General features: G+C 34.1%; 2 protein-coding genes across 3 annotated transcripts; one reads left to right on the forward strand and one right to left on the reverse strand.

The window, feature by feature from the left end:
• The first annotated feature begins 1,987 nt into the window (after positions 1-1,987).
• Positions 1,988-6,647, forward strand: LOC133316655 (uncharacterized). 2 transcript variants are annotated; one of them, XM_061518438.1, is made up of 7 exons: positions 1,988-2,120; positions 2,246-2,368; positions 4,405-4,702; positions 4,958-5,808; positions 5,903-5,971; positions 6,052-6,250; positions 6,387-6,647. In XM_061518438.1, the coding sequence occupies exons 2-7, from the start codon at positions 2,366-2,368 to the stop codon at positions 6,455-6,457; spliced, it is 1,491 nt and encodes a 496-aa protein (XP_061374422.1). In that variant the 5' UTR covers positions 1,988-2,120; positions 2,246-2,365; the 3' UTR covers positions 6,458-6,647. The 2 variants fall into 2 exon arrangements, with proteins under 2 accessions (XP_061374422.1, XP_061374420.1); XM_061518436.1 differs by having other exon boundaries at positions 4,405-5,808.
• Positions 6,648-8,311: 1,664 nt separating this feature from the next.
• Positions 8,312-15,208, reverse strand: LOC133316623 (uncharacterized). Its single transcript, XM_061518399.1, has 9 exons — positions 15,137-15,208; positions 13,205-14,852; positions 12,884-13,110; positions 12,466-12,798; positions 10,856-11,102; positions 9,855-9,983; positions 9,551-9,766; positions 9,263-9,386; positions 8,312-8,937 (listed from the first exon to the last, which is right to left on the reverse strand). The coding sequence occupies exons 2-9, from the start codon at positions 14,765-14,767 to the stop codon at positions 8,699-8,701; spliced, it is 3,078 nt and encodes a 1,025-aa protein (XP_061374383.1). The 5' UTR covers positions 14,768-14,852; positions 15,137-15,208; the 3' UTR covers positions 8,312-8,698.
• Positions 15,209-18,385: the final 3,177 nt, after the last annotated feature.

Here is an 18,385-nt window from a genome sequence, read left to right on the forward strand (position 1 = left end):
CCCACACACTGTGTTTAATAGAAGAGAATTTTTTTTTTTTGGAAATCTTAATTTTTAAAATTATGATTTTTACGTTCAGTTCACGATAATATTTGAAAATTAAAAATTTTAAAAAATTTATTTTTTCGAGAATTCAAAAATAACAGGCGGCTTCAGAAGTGATACATGACAGGTGGGGTGGTATTATTCATATTTTGCCGCTTTATTTCAGATAAAAATTATCAAAGGCTGGCTCAGATTTTAATGCATGGAACGCACCTTCTTCATGAACTTGCGACAAAATATTTGCACAAATATTTTTAAAACTTAATTTATTCCCATCTTGAGTTTTGAAACCATTTGTTCAATATTTAGAGATATTATAATTTCTTCCACTTAAATAAAAATTCTTCTACTATTCTTGGTAATTTTTTCCACTTATCAAATTTTTTTCCGAACTCTATTTTAGTTGCATAATATTGTTTATAATGCTGACTACCCATGGGTGAATATGCTTATATTTTCCAAAAAAAGAAAAAAAAGAGTGAATATACTATTTTGAATATCAAAACAGTATATCATATATATTCATGCCGTCATGCGTGAAGCTCATATGAAGCTTAATTGATAATATATGTTCTATTTTAGGTTATTAGTAAATATACTTGGTGTACTAAGCATGGTGATTTTGAATACAGTGGTGGCATCAAGATTTGAACATGCAAAATTGCAAACTATTCAAATTCTTCACCACTAATTCACTTACAGTGACGTAAAAAAGTATGATGATTTTGTTGGAAAGACTCTATTAATATGACTTGCTAAAAAAGTTCTACATGAAAAATCAAGGTTTACCTCTTATCAAAACATTCCCTTAATTAGGAATGAATAATCTCTTCGCATGTGATAGTATAGTGGTTAGTTTGTCCACTAGGAGGGACCTCTTGTATTTTTTTTTTTACGGTATCCAAACTTAAAAAAAAATGATATGTTTATTGAATTAATTTTTTATTAAATTAAAGTTGCTTTACATTTGCAATCAACTATATATTTTATTTTATTTGGTACCGAAGGTATAACTTTTTAGGTCTCTTTAATAGTAAGTTTGGAGGAAAAAATCTTGACAAAAGTATGTATCACACGACAGTGAATTTTTAAGGTGAACCTTTTCTTAATTAAAAAGATAATAGCAATAACTACTAATTTGTTATGAAAAAAAAACATAATATTATCTTAATATATAACACCTAAGCTGACAAGAAAATATAATAAATGTGTAGAATTAATAGACTCTATATATAATTTGTTTATAAAATAAAACTATAACCTTAACATCCATGAATATTGAAGTAAATTTGATAACACACTAGATAATAGATTCATTTTTAAATTTTTTAAAAAGGAAAATCTATAATATTATTATATCTGGATACAGATGTATGAGAAATATTGCTTCTAATTAATACTAATGAATCTGTGCATATCTTATGTATAAATGTATTTCCCTCCAAGCAAAATAAATTACCCCATTTGGCCAAACAAAGAGGCAACTGCACAGTTTTGGTCACATTCAGGATTCAACGTATCTATCAACAGAGTATCATGATTTATGTGCATCTTAATACAATTTTATTATTGAGAGATAATCATCTCATATAACAGAGATAAAATAATATAGTTCACAATCTTTTTATTGAAAAAGTAGTGAATTTCATTATCTTGTCTATGTTACATGAGATAACTATCTCATCTCATGCAACATGAGATAAATCGATCCCTTTATTCAATTAATAATATTTAATATTCTTGGCATTTAATAATCTATTTTTTAATTATAACCTTATTAAGAAATTTACTTATTATATATGTATATATATTCCTTTTATATTATTAAATTTTTATTTAAATATCATTAAATATAACTTCATTTGTCTATACTGAGGCCCACTCTATATACCTTTGATTCATCTTCTTTTAAACCCATTCCAAATCCCAACACTTCCTTCGAACTGTCTCTATCTCCGGTGGAGCGCCTCCACCGGTAAAACTCTCCGGTGATCGTTCCGATTAGGTGCTCCGAACCTTTTCCGTTCGCTGAAGCTATCGCAGATTCAATCGTTCGATCCGTTTTCCCATTCTAGGTTGGTTTTTTATTTTTATTTGCTATTCTTGAATTTGTTTATAGCTATATTTGGTTTGATCAAGTACGAAGATTTTGATTTTATGGTGCCGTAGAGTTGATCTTCATCTGGTTTTTGTGGTGTAGTTGATCGAGTTTGAAGATTTTGATTTTATGGTGCAGCTGTGTATTGGGCCAAAGAGGGTAAAGTGGCCACCGTGAATCGTTGAGTCAGATTATACTTGTTTTGAAACATCAACGAGCGAAATGGTAGGTTCAAGATTCTTACAAGCTATTTGCATGCAAATGCCTGGTCTGATATATGATTTTGTGGTTGCCTGGTTTTGCATGATGGACTATATATAGTATTGTTCCTCTGTCTTTTTTTAAAAAAATAAAATAAAATAAAATTATAATTATATTTATCGTTTATCTAAAACATGTTTGAAATTTATATATTCATTTTAGGGTTAACAGATGAAATGTTTCTTCTTTTTACACATAATGTTGTCATGTGTGTGCAACTTGATTTAACAGTGTGAGGATTTTTTGAATAGTTCCATGAACCTGCATTGTTATAAAATTATTCACTCACTCGGGCCACCAGGATAAAGAACTACTTTGAGCCCCATATCACTCTGCTACTGTTTTTGGGAGCTTACTCATAAGCTAGTTTTTCTAATGATTCATAAATTTTAATGTAAATGTAAATTGTCAACATTGAGGTAATGATGATATGACTAATCCATGATATATGTGCAATGCGTGAAATGAATTCTGGATATCATTTCTGTGAAAATTCTTTACTCATTTTCATTTGTTTTATTTTGAGTGTTTTAAAGTATCCTTAGAGATTTTAGTTTATGCAGTTTGGATCAAGATACACAATACTACATGCTTCTGATAAACATAAGTTACATTCTTGTTAAAACTCCTTTAATATCTTACATTGATGATGGATTTTGTGATTCTTGACAATTAGGCATGTTCTTGTGTAACTAATCTATGCCCTATTATTAGTAACCAATAATATTTGATTATAAACTCCATGCATGGTATTTTACGGTTCTGGATTCTTGAAAGGTAAGAATGATAGCAATGGGGTTTGGTAAGAAGGAAAGAAAAGGAAAATGAGAGAAAATAATGTTGTTATCGATGAATGATCCATAAATGAATACAAGAGGAAATCCTCTTACAAGGAAATTCTCCCTTACTCTGGGCAAAGCCTCAGTTCTATAACAAAATATACAAAGGTGTCTATCGATAGGGGTTAACCTCCCTTACATGCACCACCTGGGTTTCCCTCCTGACTCTCTAATGGCATAACTGCCTTATTAATAGCTGCTAATTACCCTGGGCCCTGACCAACTTCCCTAAACAGAACTAACCACTGCCTAGGTCAGAGTTATTGATAGCACCGCTTTTGCGCACTATTGCACTATCGTAGCTCATTGCGGCACCCAGCCACTACTGGCCACTATGGCACGTTCACTATAGCGGCTGCTATTGCAGCCAATAGCATCTATTTTTGCCCTTGATTTGAAGTCCCAACAGCCATATTTTAAGGGTTAAATCTGTTCTCCAACCCCAATTTTATACCCATTTATTTCTTTGTTGTCAATGATACCATGGCTCCCCTTTTTGATTACTGGTTATTTGTGTTGGTAGAAGACGGGACGGGTTGAGTACTCTAGTAATCAAAAATTTTACAGGTAATTATTTAAGTCTGATCCAAATCCATTTCATGAGTAAAGAGAGGATTGTGGGTGGGTAGCTATCGAGTGTGGGTATCATTTTTAAATCTGAACCCAAACCCATTTTTACATATAATTATTTAATTATGAATGAATTTCTTTATTTTTTGGCATTTATATGTGTGGTATATCTATATAACAGGTTTATGCATAGAACTTCGCTATTGCGCTCTTTTCTACCTGCTATAGCGTTATAGCATTTTCAGACATCGGCCACTACCGTGTTTGATAACTAGGGTATATTCCTTTGGAAATATACTTGCCAAGCTGTAGGTTGCCCCTCTCTATTCATAATACGGGTTGTGATAATGCCGCTCCCTGCAAAACAACCTTGTCCTCAAGGTTGAATTCTGGAAAATGTCTTGTATCATTAATCTGATTATCTGTTTATATGATCTTGGTGCTGAATTTTCATTTTAAGGATAGTTACTTCGCCAAAACTTATGAGAAATATCTATGGTGATATTTGTTTTTCCCTTCTACAGTTGGTCATTTTTTTAATATTGCAAGTTCTGTCAATAAGCAACATTCTAAGCTATATTTTTTTTGCAGTCTTTTCAGCACAAAAGCTTCTGGATGCTGCGGGATGCTGGATGCTTAGCTGAAGAAAATATGGGACTTGAGAATTCTTCCAGAATTGAACCAAAGCGAAGTCATCAGTGGTTTATGGATATAGGGGAACCAGAAATATTCAGCAACAAGAAACAAGCAGTTGAAGCTGTTAGTGGCAGGCCAGTTCCGGGAGTTTCACATGTGAATGTTACTCAATGGGACACCAATTCCGGATTTCACTCAGCCACAGGTCAATTTTCTGACCGTCTCTTTGGATCTGATCTTGTACAGACTGGCAGTTTGGTTGATAAGAACATGCCATCAATTGGAAGTGGAAATCTGAATGTAGTAAGGAAGGATTTTGAGAAGCAATATTTTAATGATCCATCTGTGGGCTTGTCAATATCTCATCCCATAGCAGACCCCTCATCATGTCTCAATCTTGGTGGCATCAGAAAAGTTAAAGTTAATCAGGTCAGAGATTCTGACAATTGTATGCCTTTTTACATAGGGGACTCCTATAGTAGGGCAGATAATAGTACAATTTCAATAGGTACTGGCTACAATAAGAATGATGGCAACATTTCGTTGGGCCCAACTTATAACAGTGGAAATGACTGTACCATCGCTATGGGTACCAGAATAAGTAGGACTGATGACAATCTTGTTTCTATGGGTCACGCCATCAATAAAGAGGATGGGAGTTTTATGTTGATGGGGCACAATTATGGCAAGGGAGCCGAAAGCATCTTATCAATGGGTCAGCCCTTTGACAGGGGGGATGAAAATTTCATATCAATGGGTCAGTCATATGAAAAGGAAGGCGGCAATTTGATATCTCTGGGTACCTCATTTGCCAAGGGGCATGAGAGCTTTATGTCAATGGGTGCAACCTATAGTAAATCAGGAGAAGATTTCATAACCATTGCTCCTTCTTATGACAAGGGCACTGATCATATAATATCAATGGGTCCAACATATGATAAGGTGGATTCAAACATTGCATCAACAGTTCCATCATATGACAGAGGAGATTCTAGCTCTTTACCTGTAGATCAAAACCACAATAAGGGTCAGAGCAGTACTATATCTTTTGGAGGTTTTCATGATGACCCTGAGCCAAATCCCTCTGGTGGAATCATTAGTGGATATGATCTGTTGATGGGCATCCAGAATTCAGCTCAGGGTTTGGATAGCCAAAAGGATCTGACTGAGTCGAACTCTGAACCACCTGTAAATAGCATTCTAAAACCTAATACTAAAAGTGATACTATCCTTAAGAACAAAGAGCCCAAGACAACTAAGAAGGCAACTCCTAACAACTTCCCTTCAAATGTCAAAAGTTTGTTGTCAACTGGTATTTTTGATGGTGTTCCGGTTGAATATTACTCATGGTCACGGGAGGTAGAATGTGTCTTTCATTTTATCTCGTTTTGTTTCTGAGCTGTTGTAGTTTTTATACTAATGTTTTTAACATGTTTGGTGTTCTGCTTGGCAGAAAAATCTTACAGGAATCATAAAAGGAACTGGGTATTTATGCTCGTGTGATGACTGCAATCAGTCAAAGGTTAGCAGTTCAAATTACTCACATTCTGATAATCTGCATAATCCAAGTGATGTGCTTATACATTAAATTCTGTCATGAAGGCTCTTAATGCATATGAGTTTGAACGTCATGCTGGTGCCAAGACAAAACACCCTAACAATCACATATACTTTAAGAATGGAAAAACCATCTATGCTGTTGTCCAAGAGCTGAAAAACACTCCTCAGGAGAAGCTTTTTGATGCAATTCAAAGTGTGACTGGCTCCCCCATCAACCAAAAGAACTTTCGTATTTGGAAAGGTAACGAGAAATTTCAGTTTGCTTGGTTGTGGTTAAAAACACCTGGCATTCCTTGCTTCAATTGTTTATACTTAAGATTAAATACGATTCAAATTCTTTGATCTTTTCTACTAGTAATATATTTTCCCCTTATCAGCATCATACCAAGCTGCTACGCGGGAGCTTCAGCGTATCTATGGAAAGGATGAAGTTGTCATACCATCTTGAGTTTAATTCTCTTCTTGGAAGTTCAGAACAATGGTAGATATGTAATCTGTTCATAGCGAGTGAATGGCAGCCTAATAGTGTTTAAGACTATTTGAAATTTAAAAGTTTTAGCTGATGCTTCTTGTAGGAACTTAATTGATTTATTTATGGAAATGAGGATGTCTTTTTTGTGGTTTAGCATCATTCTTTCCCTCACTATTTACTGATCTCTTGTCACCTTTATTAAATTCCTTTGTTCCTTTGTGAATCTTTGAGAGGATCTATTCAATATTAAATTGTCATTGTCTATTTTGCAGGTAGTAACTCACCCCATCTCATCTATTATGTTTAAGGAAACTTGGTAAGAAGTTGAAAAAAAGTTATTACATGGGAGAGGAGAGAGTATATTTCCTGGTATATGTAGAACAAATGAGAGCACGCTGACGGCTTAGCTAGCAGTTTTATGTTTTTGTTGGGCATTGTGAACCACTAACAATTTATTGTACTAGGTTTTGGTTCAGGTGAGAATAGTTTCTCTGGTCATCCAGCTAAATTTGATCGACTGTTTGCTATATTTTATATTTTTTTCAGTTATAGTCTCTTGCCTCTAATGCAAGTTTACCAATAGATAATGGTCCAATCGTCAATGGTAAATCGTATCAAATCAAAAGATTTGTAGACACAAAAGTATCTAAATATCATATTAAAAATATCTTAATATCATAACATATGATGTTTAGTATAATAATTTTAAATTAGGAATAGACAGAATAACTTAATCATAATTCTCAAGTCAAGATGATAAGTTGTAAGTAATAATTGAGTCACATAAAGTAAATATAACCAAAATAGGGTGCATATACAGTACGTTTATAAAGTCTGTGTTTCAAAAGAAAGAAAATAAAGCATTGAAACAACAAGTTAAAATGCACAAAATGAGTAAGTGATTATGCCAAAGCCTTGTTTAAGAAAAATGAGAAAAGGACAATGAGAATAAATTTAGTAGCGTCCCATTAGAGTCCATTTGGATGGATTTTTTTTCTTCTTCCAAAAGCTACTTTTTTTATATAAAAAAAAAAAAACACTTTTCACTACAAAATCTATTTGGATATCTGTTTTAAAAAAGCAGAAGTAAAAAAAAAAATATATTCAAAAACCTATTTTTTTTGTTAAGCTACAAATTTTAACTTCTAAAAAAAGCAGGAATCAAAAGGCAAATATTTTTTTCAAAAACTAATTTTTTTTTTTAAATCTAAGTAATTTTAACTTTTGTAAAAAACAGTTTGAAAATAAACAAAACATAAAAATCATTTTCTTACAAGCTCATCCAAAGGCCCTTAGGTTTCTTTTAATTTAACAATTTAATTTTATTTACTTTTTAATTTCTTTTTTGAGGACTGATGAAAGAAAAAGAATTTTTGATTCATTCGATTGGTTTGAAAGTCTTGAATAATTCTACGTGTTTCTTAATTAGAGAACAATGACAGGACGTGTCTCCCTTTTTTATTGTCCCCAGATTCGTATTCTTTATCGCACATCTCATAATCTTCATGTCACACAAATCGTTGGCGGCAAATTATGCCAGCAGCATTACGTACGAAAGCTACATAAGAGGAATTTTATAAATATAATTAGACATCCTCATATGCTGACACTATCTAGATTAGGCAAGTTTTATTTTGTTCCTGAATTTAAGATGTTTTAATAGATCCTGTTGGTTGAAATTGGGAAGCCATGTTCTCCAATTTTATAACAAAAACAAGACACATTGATGTAGACTATACTAGCAGTAGAACATAACATAGAAAGACGAACTCATTGGAAGACCAGAGTTATTTTTCTATTGAAAGTAGTACAAGAATAAATATTGCTTGAGAAAAAAAACAATTTATTAGAGGAACTGTAGCAGCCAAGCAATGCCTGTGGAATTACATTTCACAAAAATTATTGAAGATGCATTTCCAAGTTACAAAGTATACACACACAAAAAAAGAGAGACGAAATATCGATGCATCAATTCAACTTGCAAGGCAACCCGCCTTTCCGTGTCCTATAGCAATTACCTCTTGGCACCAACGAAATAAAAATATCTCAGCATAAGTATACACCATGAAATTCAGTTTACCTGATGTTTTCAGAGAATCAGAAACGTAAAGGTCAAAACTCAAGCAAATATATTAAACCACCTTCCAACTATTGCTCCTTACATGGATAAATCATATGCATTATCATTCTCGAAAAGGATGCATGTGCAAAGCCTTTTCAGTATGGGAAGGTGATGGGTTCGCCTTGAAGGGCTTTCTCAGCAATCTCAGCTTGCTCCTTCTGGTGAACCTTGAGGAAACCAGTGGCTGTGGCTGCAGATGGAGCACGACCAACATATTTGACATCTTCATAAGATCCCCTACCTACAGCTTTCATGGAAGATATAAGTCGGGGTAAAACGTAAGTGTATCCACCCATGTTCATTGGCTCTTCTTGACACCAAACAATCTCCGCATCTAGAAGAAACAAAAACAGAATAAAATGTAAGACAGATGATAACAATAAACTTAACAATATTAAAATCTAACCATTTTAATGCTTAACAATATTAAAAAAACATATATCTATCTGTCGCAAACAATAGTAAACAACTATCTCCTTGTAAGTCTTGCTTAACAGCAAAAATTGAACATTTAGATCTCTCTACCTATCAGAAGGACATAAAAGAAAATTAGTTCCAAGAAAATGGTCAACCTATAACTTAATCAGACCTCCAGCAAGCAAAATAAAGCAATCAGAATCCATTTCCAAAGAACATTTTCTACAACTAAATATACATACTTGGATATCGTTTAAGCTCTCGTTGGACAAGGTCATAAGGGAAAGGACAAAGCTGTTCCACCCTACATATTGCAACATCCTTTCCATCAACCTTTGATCGATGTTCATCAAGTTCATAGTAAACCTGCAAAGGATAGTTGATTTAACAGTTATAAACAACATGTTTAAAAAACAAAGGATATCCTAGACTTTAAAACGTATATGTAACCAAAGCATAAGATGAAAGAGCATAAGAACTACTTCATATGAAGACAGATGATTTTAATACGAGTACGCAGTGCCACACACCTTTCCAGAGCACAGTACTAGACGTCTAATACCCTGCTCAATGTCTGAGTGATCATTTTGGTCTTTTATGAGGCGCTTAAATCTGGTTCCCTGTTTGTCAAAACCTGGGTGGCCTTGGACATCATCAAACTCAGATAAATTTGATCTGCAAGCCTTACTACGAAGCAGATTCTTAGGGGACATTACAATAAGAGGTTTACGGAATTCTCTATGTATCTGCAAGAACAAAAGCAGCAGAGTATAAGAAAAATAAGGAACAAAACTAAGAGAAAAATCCAACATTAAATCAATTAATTATACCAACCTGCCTCCTTAAAACATGGAAAAAGTTAGCAGGAGTTGTGACATTCACAATCTGCAAATTACACTCCTGAATTTGTTTCCGAAGAGTTGGATCCATCTCAGGGATAACATAAGGGTTGTCATCAGCCATCTGCCGTGAAATTAGTGAACATATGTTATTTAATACTGAATACAGATAAAATGTTATTTAACAACATTTGTTATTAAAATACTATAAAGATAGAATTGAGAGATGAACAGAGCACATGCAACAAAACTTAAAGCAGTTCCAAATTGAAACAAGAGAGAGAGAAAGAAAAGTAATTTTAGTTATGGAATCTCTACAAATCAAGGAGACATACTCCAAGGGTCTCCCCTTTACACCAAAGCAATGTGCCCAGGTCACAACAATTCCCCTAAAATAACCTCCCTATACAATGTTATTTCTTTTAGTATATACTATCCAAATCTTTTTCCCAACATCTTTTATCTCTGCTCCTAACACAAAGTAGGCAGCAAGATAGCATTGTTAAGTTAAACTTGTTTGTACGAGAAACAAAATCCAAACTACAAAACTAAATTTTAGAAAAGTCGTTTCTTTTTTCTCCTTTCCCCTATGTATTATCCCAATTCCCAACGTGTCTGGTTTCAGTTTCAGTGTTTTTCCATTACACTTTAGTATCCTCAAGCTACTGCAGCGATGCATATTCAGTATTTACAGTATCTACTTGTTATAGCAGTAAACATATATCATATATATCTTAAGACAAAACAGACACAACGCACAATCAACAAAGTATATTTTTCATATGAAAGCATCATTTAGTTCTTGATGTATCAATCTCAATGTAGCATAATATACAACTCAAAAGGACTGCCCATATGCTTGTCATCAATCAACAAATCCATCACAGATAACATGAGGCAGACAAACAATTGTCAAAGTTGACAAGCAGGTTCATGCAGAAGGAACAAAAGCTCAAGTAGTTTCAAGTATATCTGAACAAGGATTCACAAGAGAACCTGAAGGAAGCGTTCCAATCTCGCACTTGAATGTTCAGGGCCCTGGCCATCATAACCATGAGGAAGTAACACAACAAGCCCAGTCTGACGGAGCCACTTAGCCTCACCAGAAACCAAGAAATTGTCAAATATCACATGAGCCCCATTAGCAAAATCACCAAACTGAGCCTCCCAAATAACTAATGAATTGGGATTTTCCATTGAGTAACCCAATTCAAATCCAAGAACACCAAACTCTGACAGTGAGCTGCATATTGTTTCAAAAACTTCTTAGATAAGAGACTAAAAGTAGAAAGTAATCCATCATTAGTTCCAACATAATTACCAAGAGTTTTTTTTTTTTCAATTATCAAGTGGATTACACTGCCTAAGGAAGGAACAATAGGGTATAGAAGGAACGACAATCCTTATACTAAAAATATAAGTGCTTGTATCTACCCAAATAAATATATATATATATATATAAGTGCTTGTAAACACTTAAAGAACAAAGCCATGAATATGTAAAACACATTAGATGCCAGAACAGTATCTTAACAAAGAAACAACAATCATTGATGATAAACAAAAAGGTTCAACAAAACCAGAGAAAGACAAGTAAAAATGCCAAAATAAAGTTTGGTATTAATTGTTACCCTTGATGAATTCTTCATACAAAATGCAAAGCTAAACTGAACTGTCATTTTCAATTAAGTGAAATGAACAAGATAACCCATGCAATGTGAAAATCATGTCTAGAATTACACTTTAGTTAGTTTTGGAGAAAAAAGTCCGCAATCCAATCATCATTGAGTGATCCATTCCAGATCACATTCCAATATAATTACATTTGCCTGTAAAGTGTAAACACAGTCTTTTACAAAAAAAAAAAGTATCAACACAGTCTGACTGGACTCATATTATTCCAATTTCCCAAATATAATATTATAAAGTTTGACCCAGCATTTTTCTACATTCTTAACATCTTTTATACAAAATTCTAAAAGGCACATACAGTCCTAGCAAAGTACTATGAACAATATAATCCACAACAAATCACGTCACAAATCAAATCCAAAACTACACAAGTATTTGAAAAAAAATAAAAATGAAAGCATTATATAACTATTATTAGGCAATCAGGGTTAATCAATGAATAAGTCTAAGAAAAAAAACGTAAAAATAGGGCACAACAAAGATAGATTTCAAATTCTAAAACAACTATAACCAAATATCCATAATCACTTGACCAGCAAGACATTAATCCAAAATCAGCTTAAGCTTCATGACTGATGTAGAAGTAACAAATAACCATGTATAAAAAAATATTTTCTTCCTAGAATAATGGAAACACAAGAATCTTTAACTAAATTTAGTGATAATTACAAAATAGCATTCTATAAAAAATTATAATAATACAAAAACAGAGCATGCATTATAACTGTTTAGTGATACAGTATAGTTGCAAATATTTCATATATCTTTTAAATTCCAAGAAGTCAGAGCCAAATGCAAGCAAAGACCAGTTACAGAGATTTTATTTATATCTATGAAAACAAAGATACGAGTGATATAATATTGACAAAGCTGAAACAGGCAAGATATCTATGTATATATAGAAGAAATATTACCTATTGCTGACTGTAAACATCTCATCATTTTGGTTCATTATAACATGGTCAAGGGGGCAATATTTATCCCCTGTTGTCTGATCATGAACTACAGCATGGCGGTGACTAAAAGTTCCTCTTTCAACATCCTGACCACTTAATCGAACATGGTTACCTTCAACAAGCAATGTAGCATAAGCAAGTGACTCTGCAAAACCCCAATCAATATCTTCCCCAGTTTCAATCATTTGGGCACGTTGTTCATAAATCCTCTTCACTGCTTTATGAGGTGTGAAATTTTCAGGGACGGTTGTGATTGCTTTACCGACATTTTTCAAGATATCTGGCTTCACACTGCAGGGAAAAGTGCAAAGATTTTAGCAGTGTTTTACAAACAATAAAAAAGACTAAAGCAAAAAGAACATTGAGTTTACCATACCCAGTGTTTCGGACACGTGAAACTTGTTCAGGTGACTTGAATCCAGTCCAATATGCCGAAAGCCAATCTCTTCTCTTTGGAATGTATTCCTTGCTAGCCGAAAATTCTTGATTCAGAATTGATGTGACCTTCTTGTGTATCGTATCAATGTCTTCTTGTGTCAGCTCCCCTGATTCCAAAAGCTTCTTCTGATAGATCTCAAGAGTTGATGGATGGCTTCGGATGACCTTATTAAACCCACAAAATTGCAAATCTACTTAACTTGTCCAAAACCAAGATGCATACAAATAGAAGAAAAGCATAATAAACAAGAGAGCTAACCTTATACATTTTAGGCTGTGTGAAAGATGGTTCATCAATCTCATTGTGGCCAAATCGACGATAACAAACCAAGTCGACAACCACATCGGAATGGAAAGTCTGGCGCCACTCAGCAGCAAGTTCACAGGCATGAACAACTGCTTCCACATCATCACCGTTGACATGAAAGATGGGAGCATCTAAAGCTTTGGCAACATCAGTGCAATACTGTGAAGACCTGCCAGACATTGGATCAGTTGTAAATGCAACTTGATTATTGAACACAATGTGAATAGTCCCACCAGTAGTGTAATTTGGAAGAGCACTTAGATGTAGGGTTTCATAGACCACGCCCTGTCCGGCAAAACTACCATCTCCATGAATCAAAACAGCCATGTTTTTGGTTCTGTCCATATCATTTGAGTAATACTGCTTAGCTCGAGTTTTCCCAACAACAACTGGGTTGACAGCTTCCAAGTGACTGGGATTTGCCACCAAAGACAAATGTATCCTCTTCCCACCCCTAGTAGGACGATCATAAGATGTTCCCAAATGATACTTAACATCACCAGTTCCTGCGTAGAGCCCAATTTCATCCTCAGCCTGGCCACCACCACCACTAAACTCACAAAAAATTTGACGTAGCGGCTTCCGGACTACATTACCCAAAACATTCAGTCTTCCCCTATGCGCCATTCCCATAACTATGCTCTCGACCCCAAGATCAGACGATCGATCAAACATTTCTTTCATGCCGGGAATAAGAGTCTCTCCCCCTTCAAGCCCAAATCTCTTTGCTGACGTCCACTTGGTGGCCAAGAAGTTCTCAAACAGTGAGCTCCAAGCAAGCCTATCAAAAATAGCCTCACGACGCTCCCGGTTAAAGTGTGTAGGTGTAGGGGTTTCAATCTTGTCCCTAAGCCAATTACACTTTTCGCGATCTGCAATGTGCATATACTCATACCCAATGCTTCCACAATAAGCCTGCTCAAGCCGTGTCAATATGGACCTAAGGGTTTGGACAGGACGATTCTCAGACAAAAAACCAGCCATCCTCCACACTCCCAAAAAGAACTCCCTATCAAGATCAGCCTCAGAGAAACCATATAGGGCAGGGTCCAAATCATCTGGGATCTCCCTTGCTTCCAGACTTAATGGATCCAACTTAGCCTTCATGTGGCCATTAACCTGGTATGCCCTGACCAGCAACAGCAACCTCATACTCTCCTGGATGGTTTGACCAGAAATCCCAGGAGAGGTGGAAGCCTGACCCACAAAGTTCCTAAAGAAATTGTCCCAAGACTCATCAACACTGTTGGGGTCAGCTTCCCAAGCTCTTTGAAGCTCCTCTAAGTAAACACTGCTTGTCCCATCCAAGAAGCTGTCAGTCAACCTAGAAAGGGGAACAGGGCGAGGTACAGGAGCAGCTTGCTCTTTGGATTTGAAAACCGTGGTCTGAAAGCTTCTACTCTGTGGTGATGGAAAGACTCTAGCCCTTGACACAACATATGAGGATCTGCCCTGAGAAAGGGTCTTTCTAATTGCATGCTTTGCTATGCTAGCTCCAGCTCTAAACCATGCCATGGCTGATGCCTCTCACTCTAAACAATTAACAAAATCACCAATATTCCTATCTCCTTAAGGCTCTGCCTTTATAATCACAACGCATCTGACACAACCATATATACACACAATATTATTAGCCATAAAAAAAATAAATGATAACAATAAACGATTCAATTTTGAAAACTACTAGAAATACAGTTTATTAGAATAATTGCATAGAATTAACAGCAATAAAAGATTCAATTTTGAAAGAATAAAACGAAAATTGAGGATTAAAAGATTGATTGATGGATTCAAGTTAAGAAATCCTAGGGTGAGTGTAAAGTACATTGGAATCAGGAAGCGAGAAACGGAAAAGAGAGAATAGATGAGGAGGGAAAGAGGAACCTGTGTGAAGAAAATGGGAGAGAAATTGGAACGTGCGAACCCTATTGCGTTAAAGCCAAGCGAGTGTGTGTGTGAGGGAGAGACAAATAAAGAGATGGAAAAATGGAAAATTCAACGCTTTGATTTGATTCAGTTTTTCAACGATTTGATTTGCATTCCCACGTTGGGCCCCCATGTAAAAATATTATTTGATCACAATAACATTTTTAAATGAATGAATGGTTGTGAAAAGTATATAATTTTTAAATGAACGATCGTGATCAGATAATATGATCATATGATCACATTTTCACATAAGAGGATCCAAATTCATTCTCGCTGTTCTCGAACTATTTGATGTGATGTATAACACTTGATAGTATAAGCTTATATTATACATTATGATATTTTTAATTGTTTGGTATGACCATCGTATAGTATAAGCTTATACAACAGGATCTCTTTATACATTAGAATGATGTATAACTTAATCAGGCTTAGAAAAATTGTATTATGTCTGATAAGAGGTTGATGTATTAACTAATGCATTTCTCAATAATTAATATTATTTTAATATTAGTATATTAAAATAAAAAATAATTTTTCAATATATAATTTTTTAAAATATTGGAGATTTTTACTTTTATAAAAATTAATATATATTTTTGGACACACTAATCAACAAATTTGTATAAAAAATAATATCATCTGATATATTTGGAAAAATTATGTAACTTCATTATTAAAAGGTATTTTTGACAAAAATATTTTTTTTAATCTATCTAGTATTGTACATTGTATTACCAAATATTGGATAATATTATCTTATACAATATATTATCTTATACAATATCATGCCAAATGCTGGATAGTATTAAAATTTAATCATGTCTTATACTATCAGGTCTTATACTATTAGGCCTTATCCTATACTATATACCAAACATGTCCTAAAAGAATTTATGTAGGACAATGTAGGCATATAAATAGGCCAACTTCTATAAGTGGTACATGGCTTGCGCCATATTCGGCTTTTCACATATAATTAAAAGAGCATGTTTAGATTTCAAAAAAAATTATTTAAAAAATAAGTCATACGTTTTTTTTTTATATATCGAATTTATAAATTTAGAGGCTTATTTATTTTAAATTAAATAAATAAATTATTATTTTAATAATAAAGTAATATTTTTTAATTTTTAAATGTGCAATAAGCTTAAAGAGGCCTAAGCCAAGATTTTTGTTTTTTGAATATAAGTCAGACCAGATTTATTATTTGGATCTACATAAGGCTAACAGACTAGACCAGATCTAAATATTTTACACAGGCCTAGTTTAATTAAGTTAAAACCTGACCCGGCTTAGCCTATTTATACCCCTAAATGTATGCTCTTCTTTTACCTTTCGGGGGTGTATTTTTCTGTTAAAATTTTATAAGATCCGGTCATATAATTATTATATCTATCTAGGTTTTCACATGCATTAGACAGGTAAGGTCCAATTACTAGATTATGTGAACTTTTAACATATGAGGGTCCAATTACTAGGTTTATTCTCTTAAATGAATTGATTAATGTGTAAGAGAATCATGTATGTATCTTTTAGGGGTGCTCTAAGTAGCAATGATATAGATCAAGGGATTGTTAGAGTTTTCCATATACTGTGCAAGGCATAAATGGTATAGAATCATGTTTAACCTGCCCTTGTTGGGACAAGGCATCCTACAAACCATTATCAATTTAATATGGTTGCTGCTATATGCATATATGCAAAGGAAAAATAAGGGAGAGATCTTGTGTGAGACGTTCTGTGTCTCACTTTGGAAGATCTTTTGAGGTGTTGCAGAAAAAGGCCCTTAATCGATTGGGCTAATCAGAACACCTCCATTTTACATGGGTATCATTTTCGACCATTGTATCATTATAAATTTGGGATTAAATGGAAAAATCATTTTTTAATAATATAAATTAGAATAAATACTTAAGTTAATCTCTTAAGATTAACATATAATAAATTAGTTTTTTTCAAAGAATAAAAGAACGAAATATTAACTTTATATTTATCAAGTAAGAAAATGCTTCACACACACATACATATATACATATATATATATATATATATAGTAAATATCTTTTTTAGTCTCTGGCAATATCCACGAAGCCTTTTTCAGTCCCTAACAATAAAAAAAGGACAAATTAGTCTCTGAAATAACAAAAAAGATGCTACGTTCATCCTTCCGTTAACTCTCACCTAACGGTGCACAGTTGGCACGTTAGTTTGCTGACGCGGCTTGGATGTGGGACACCGTGGAAGATGAGACGATGACGTTTTGGTCCCTGTCAAAACCACGAGGGCCATTTTGGTCCCTGTCAAAATGCACGAGGACGTTTTTAGTTCCTGACAAAAAGCACGAGACCCTTATTGGTCCCTAACCAGAGAAAAATAGGCACATGACTTCATTGCTTTTCTATGCAATCCAACTTTGCAAAACAGAAGTGCATTACATCAGAAACAGGAGTGCAATCCATTTGTTCATCACAAAATAATTAAACTAAATTTCATCACAAAGTAAAATACTCTTTCTTGGCATTTTATTTCAACGAAGTTTGTGTTTCTAACTGAAGTTTCGACCTTATTAACGATTATTCATTTCTTTTTCAATGCTAATTAAGCTTCCCACTTTGTTAAAAGGGATTCTTACTCTTGCAAACAGCTTTTACGATCCCTAGAATACTATGAACTGCTTTAATTCTCTTAGTCTGTATAAGACATAGTGTTATGCGATTTACGAATAATATCTTCAGTAGTGTAGCATTACAATTATACTATTTATTTTTCTATAAAAGATAATTGCATGATTGTTGATATTTAAATACAGAGAAAAATCAGAGAAGAAGCCAGGTAAATGATTGTTGATAATTGCAATGCATGACAGTTGACTGGACTGCCGCAGTTGGTAGTTCTCAGCCACATGAAGGCAACTTGAGAGGAAGCAGCCCACCTCCATCAAATCCACAATAGGCAAATGAGCTGTTGAGTAATGAAACAATGAATGCAGCAACCAGTGGCACACGAAGTAGATTATTGGCCTTCATGAGCACGCCTGGTTTTAGGCCACCAAGGCCTGCCTCAAGAAAATGACCTGCTGCTGTATATGACCTGGGAGTAGAGCATGAGCCAACTGAGAAGGGTTTATTATTATGTGACTGACTTTTTTTGAAAATTCTGGCCATTATGTATTTGGATGCCTTATTATGTCAATGTTTGTTT

This window comes from Gastrolobium bilobum, unplaced genomic scaffold, assembly GCF_033153095.1.
Source record: "Gastrolobium bilobum isolate Gb01-03AN ecotype WA unplaced genomic scaffold, APGP_CSIRO_Gbil_v1 utg1827, whole genome shotgun sequence".
NCBI lineage: Eukaryota > Viridiplantae > Streptophyta > Magnoliopsida > Fabales > Fabaceae > Gastrolobium > Gastrolobium bilobum.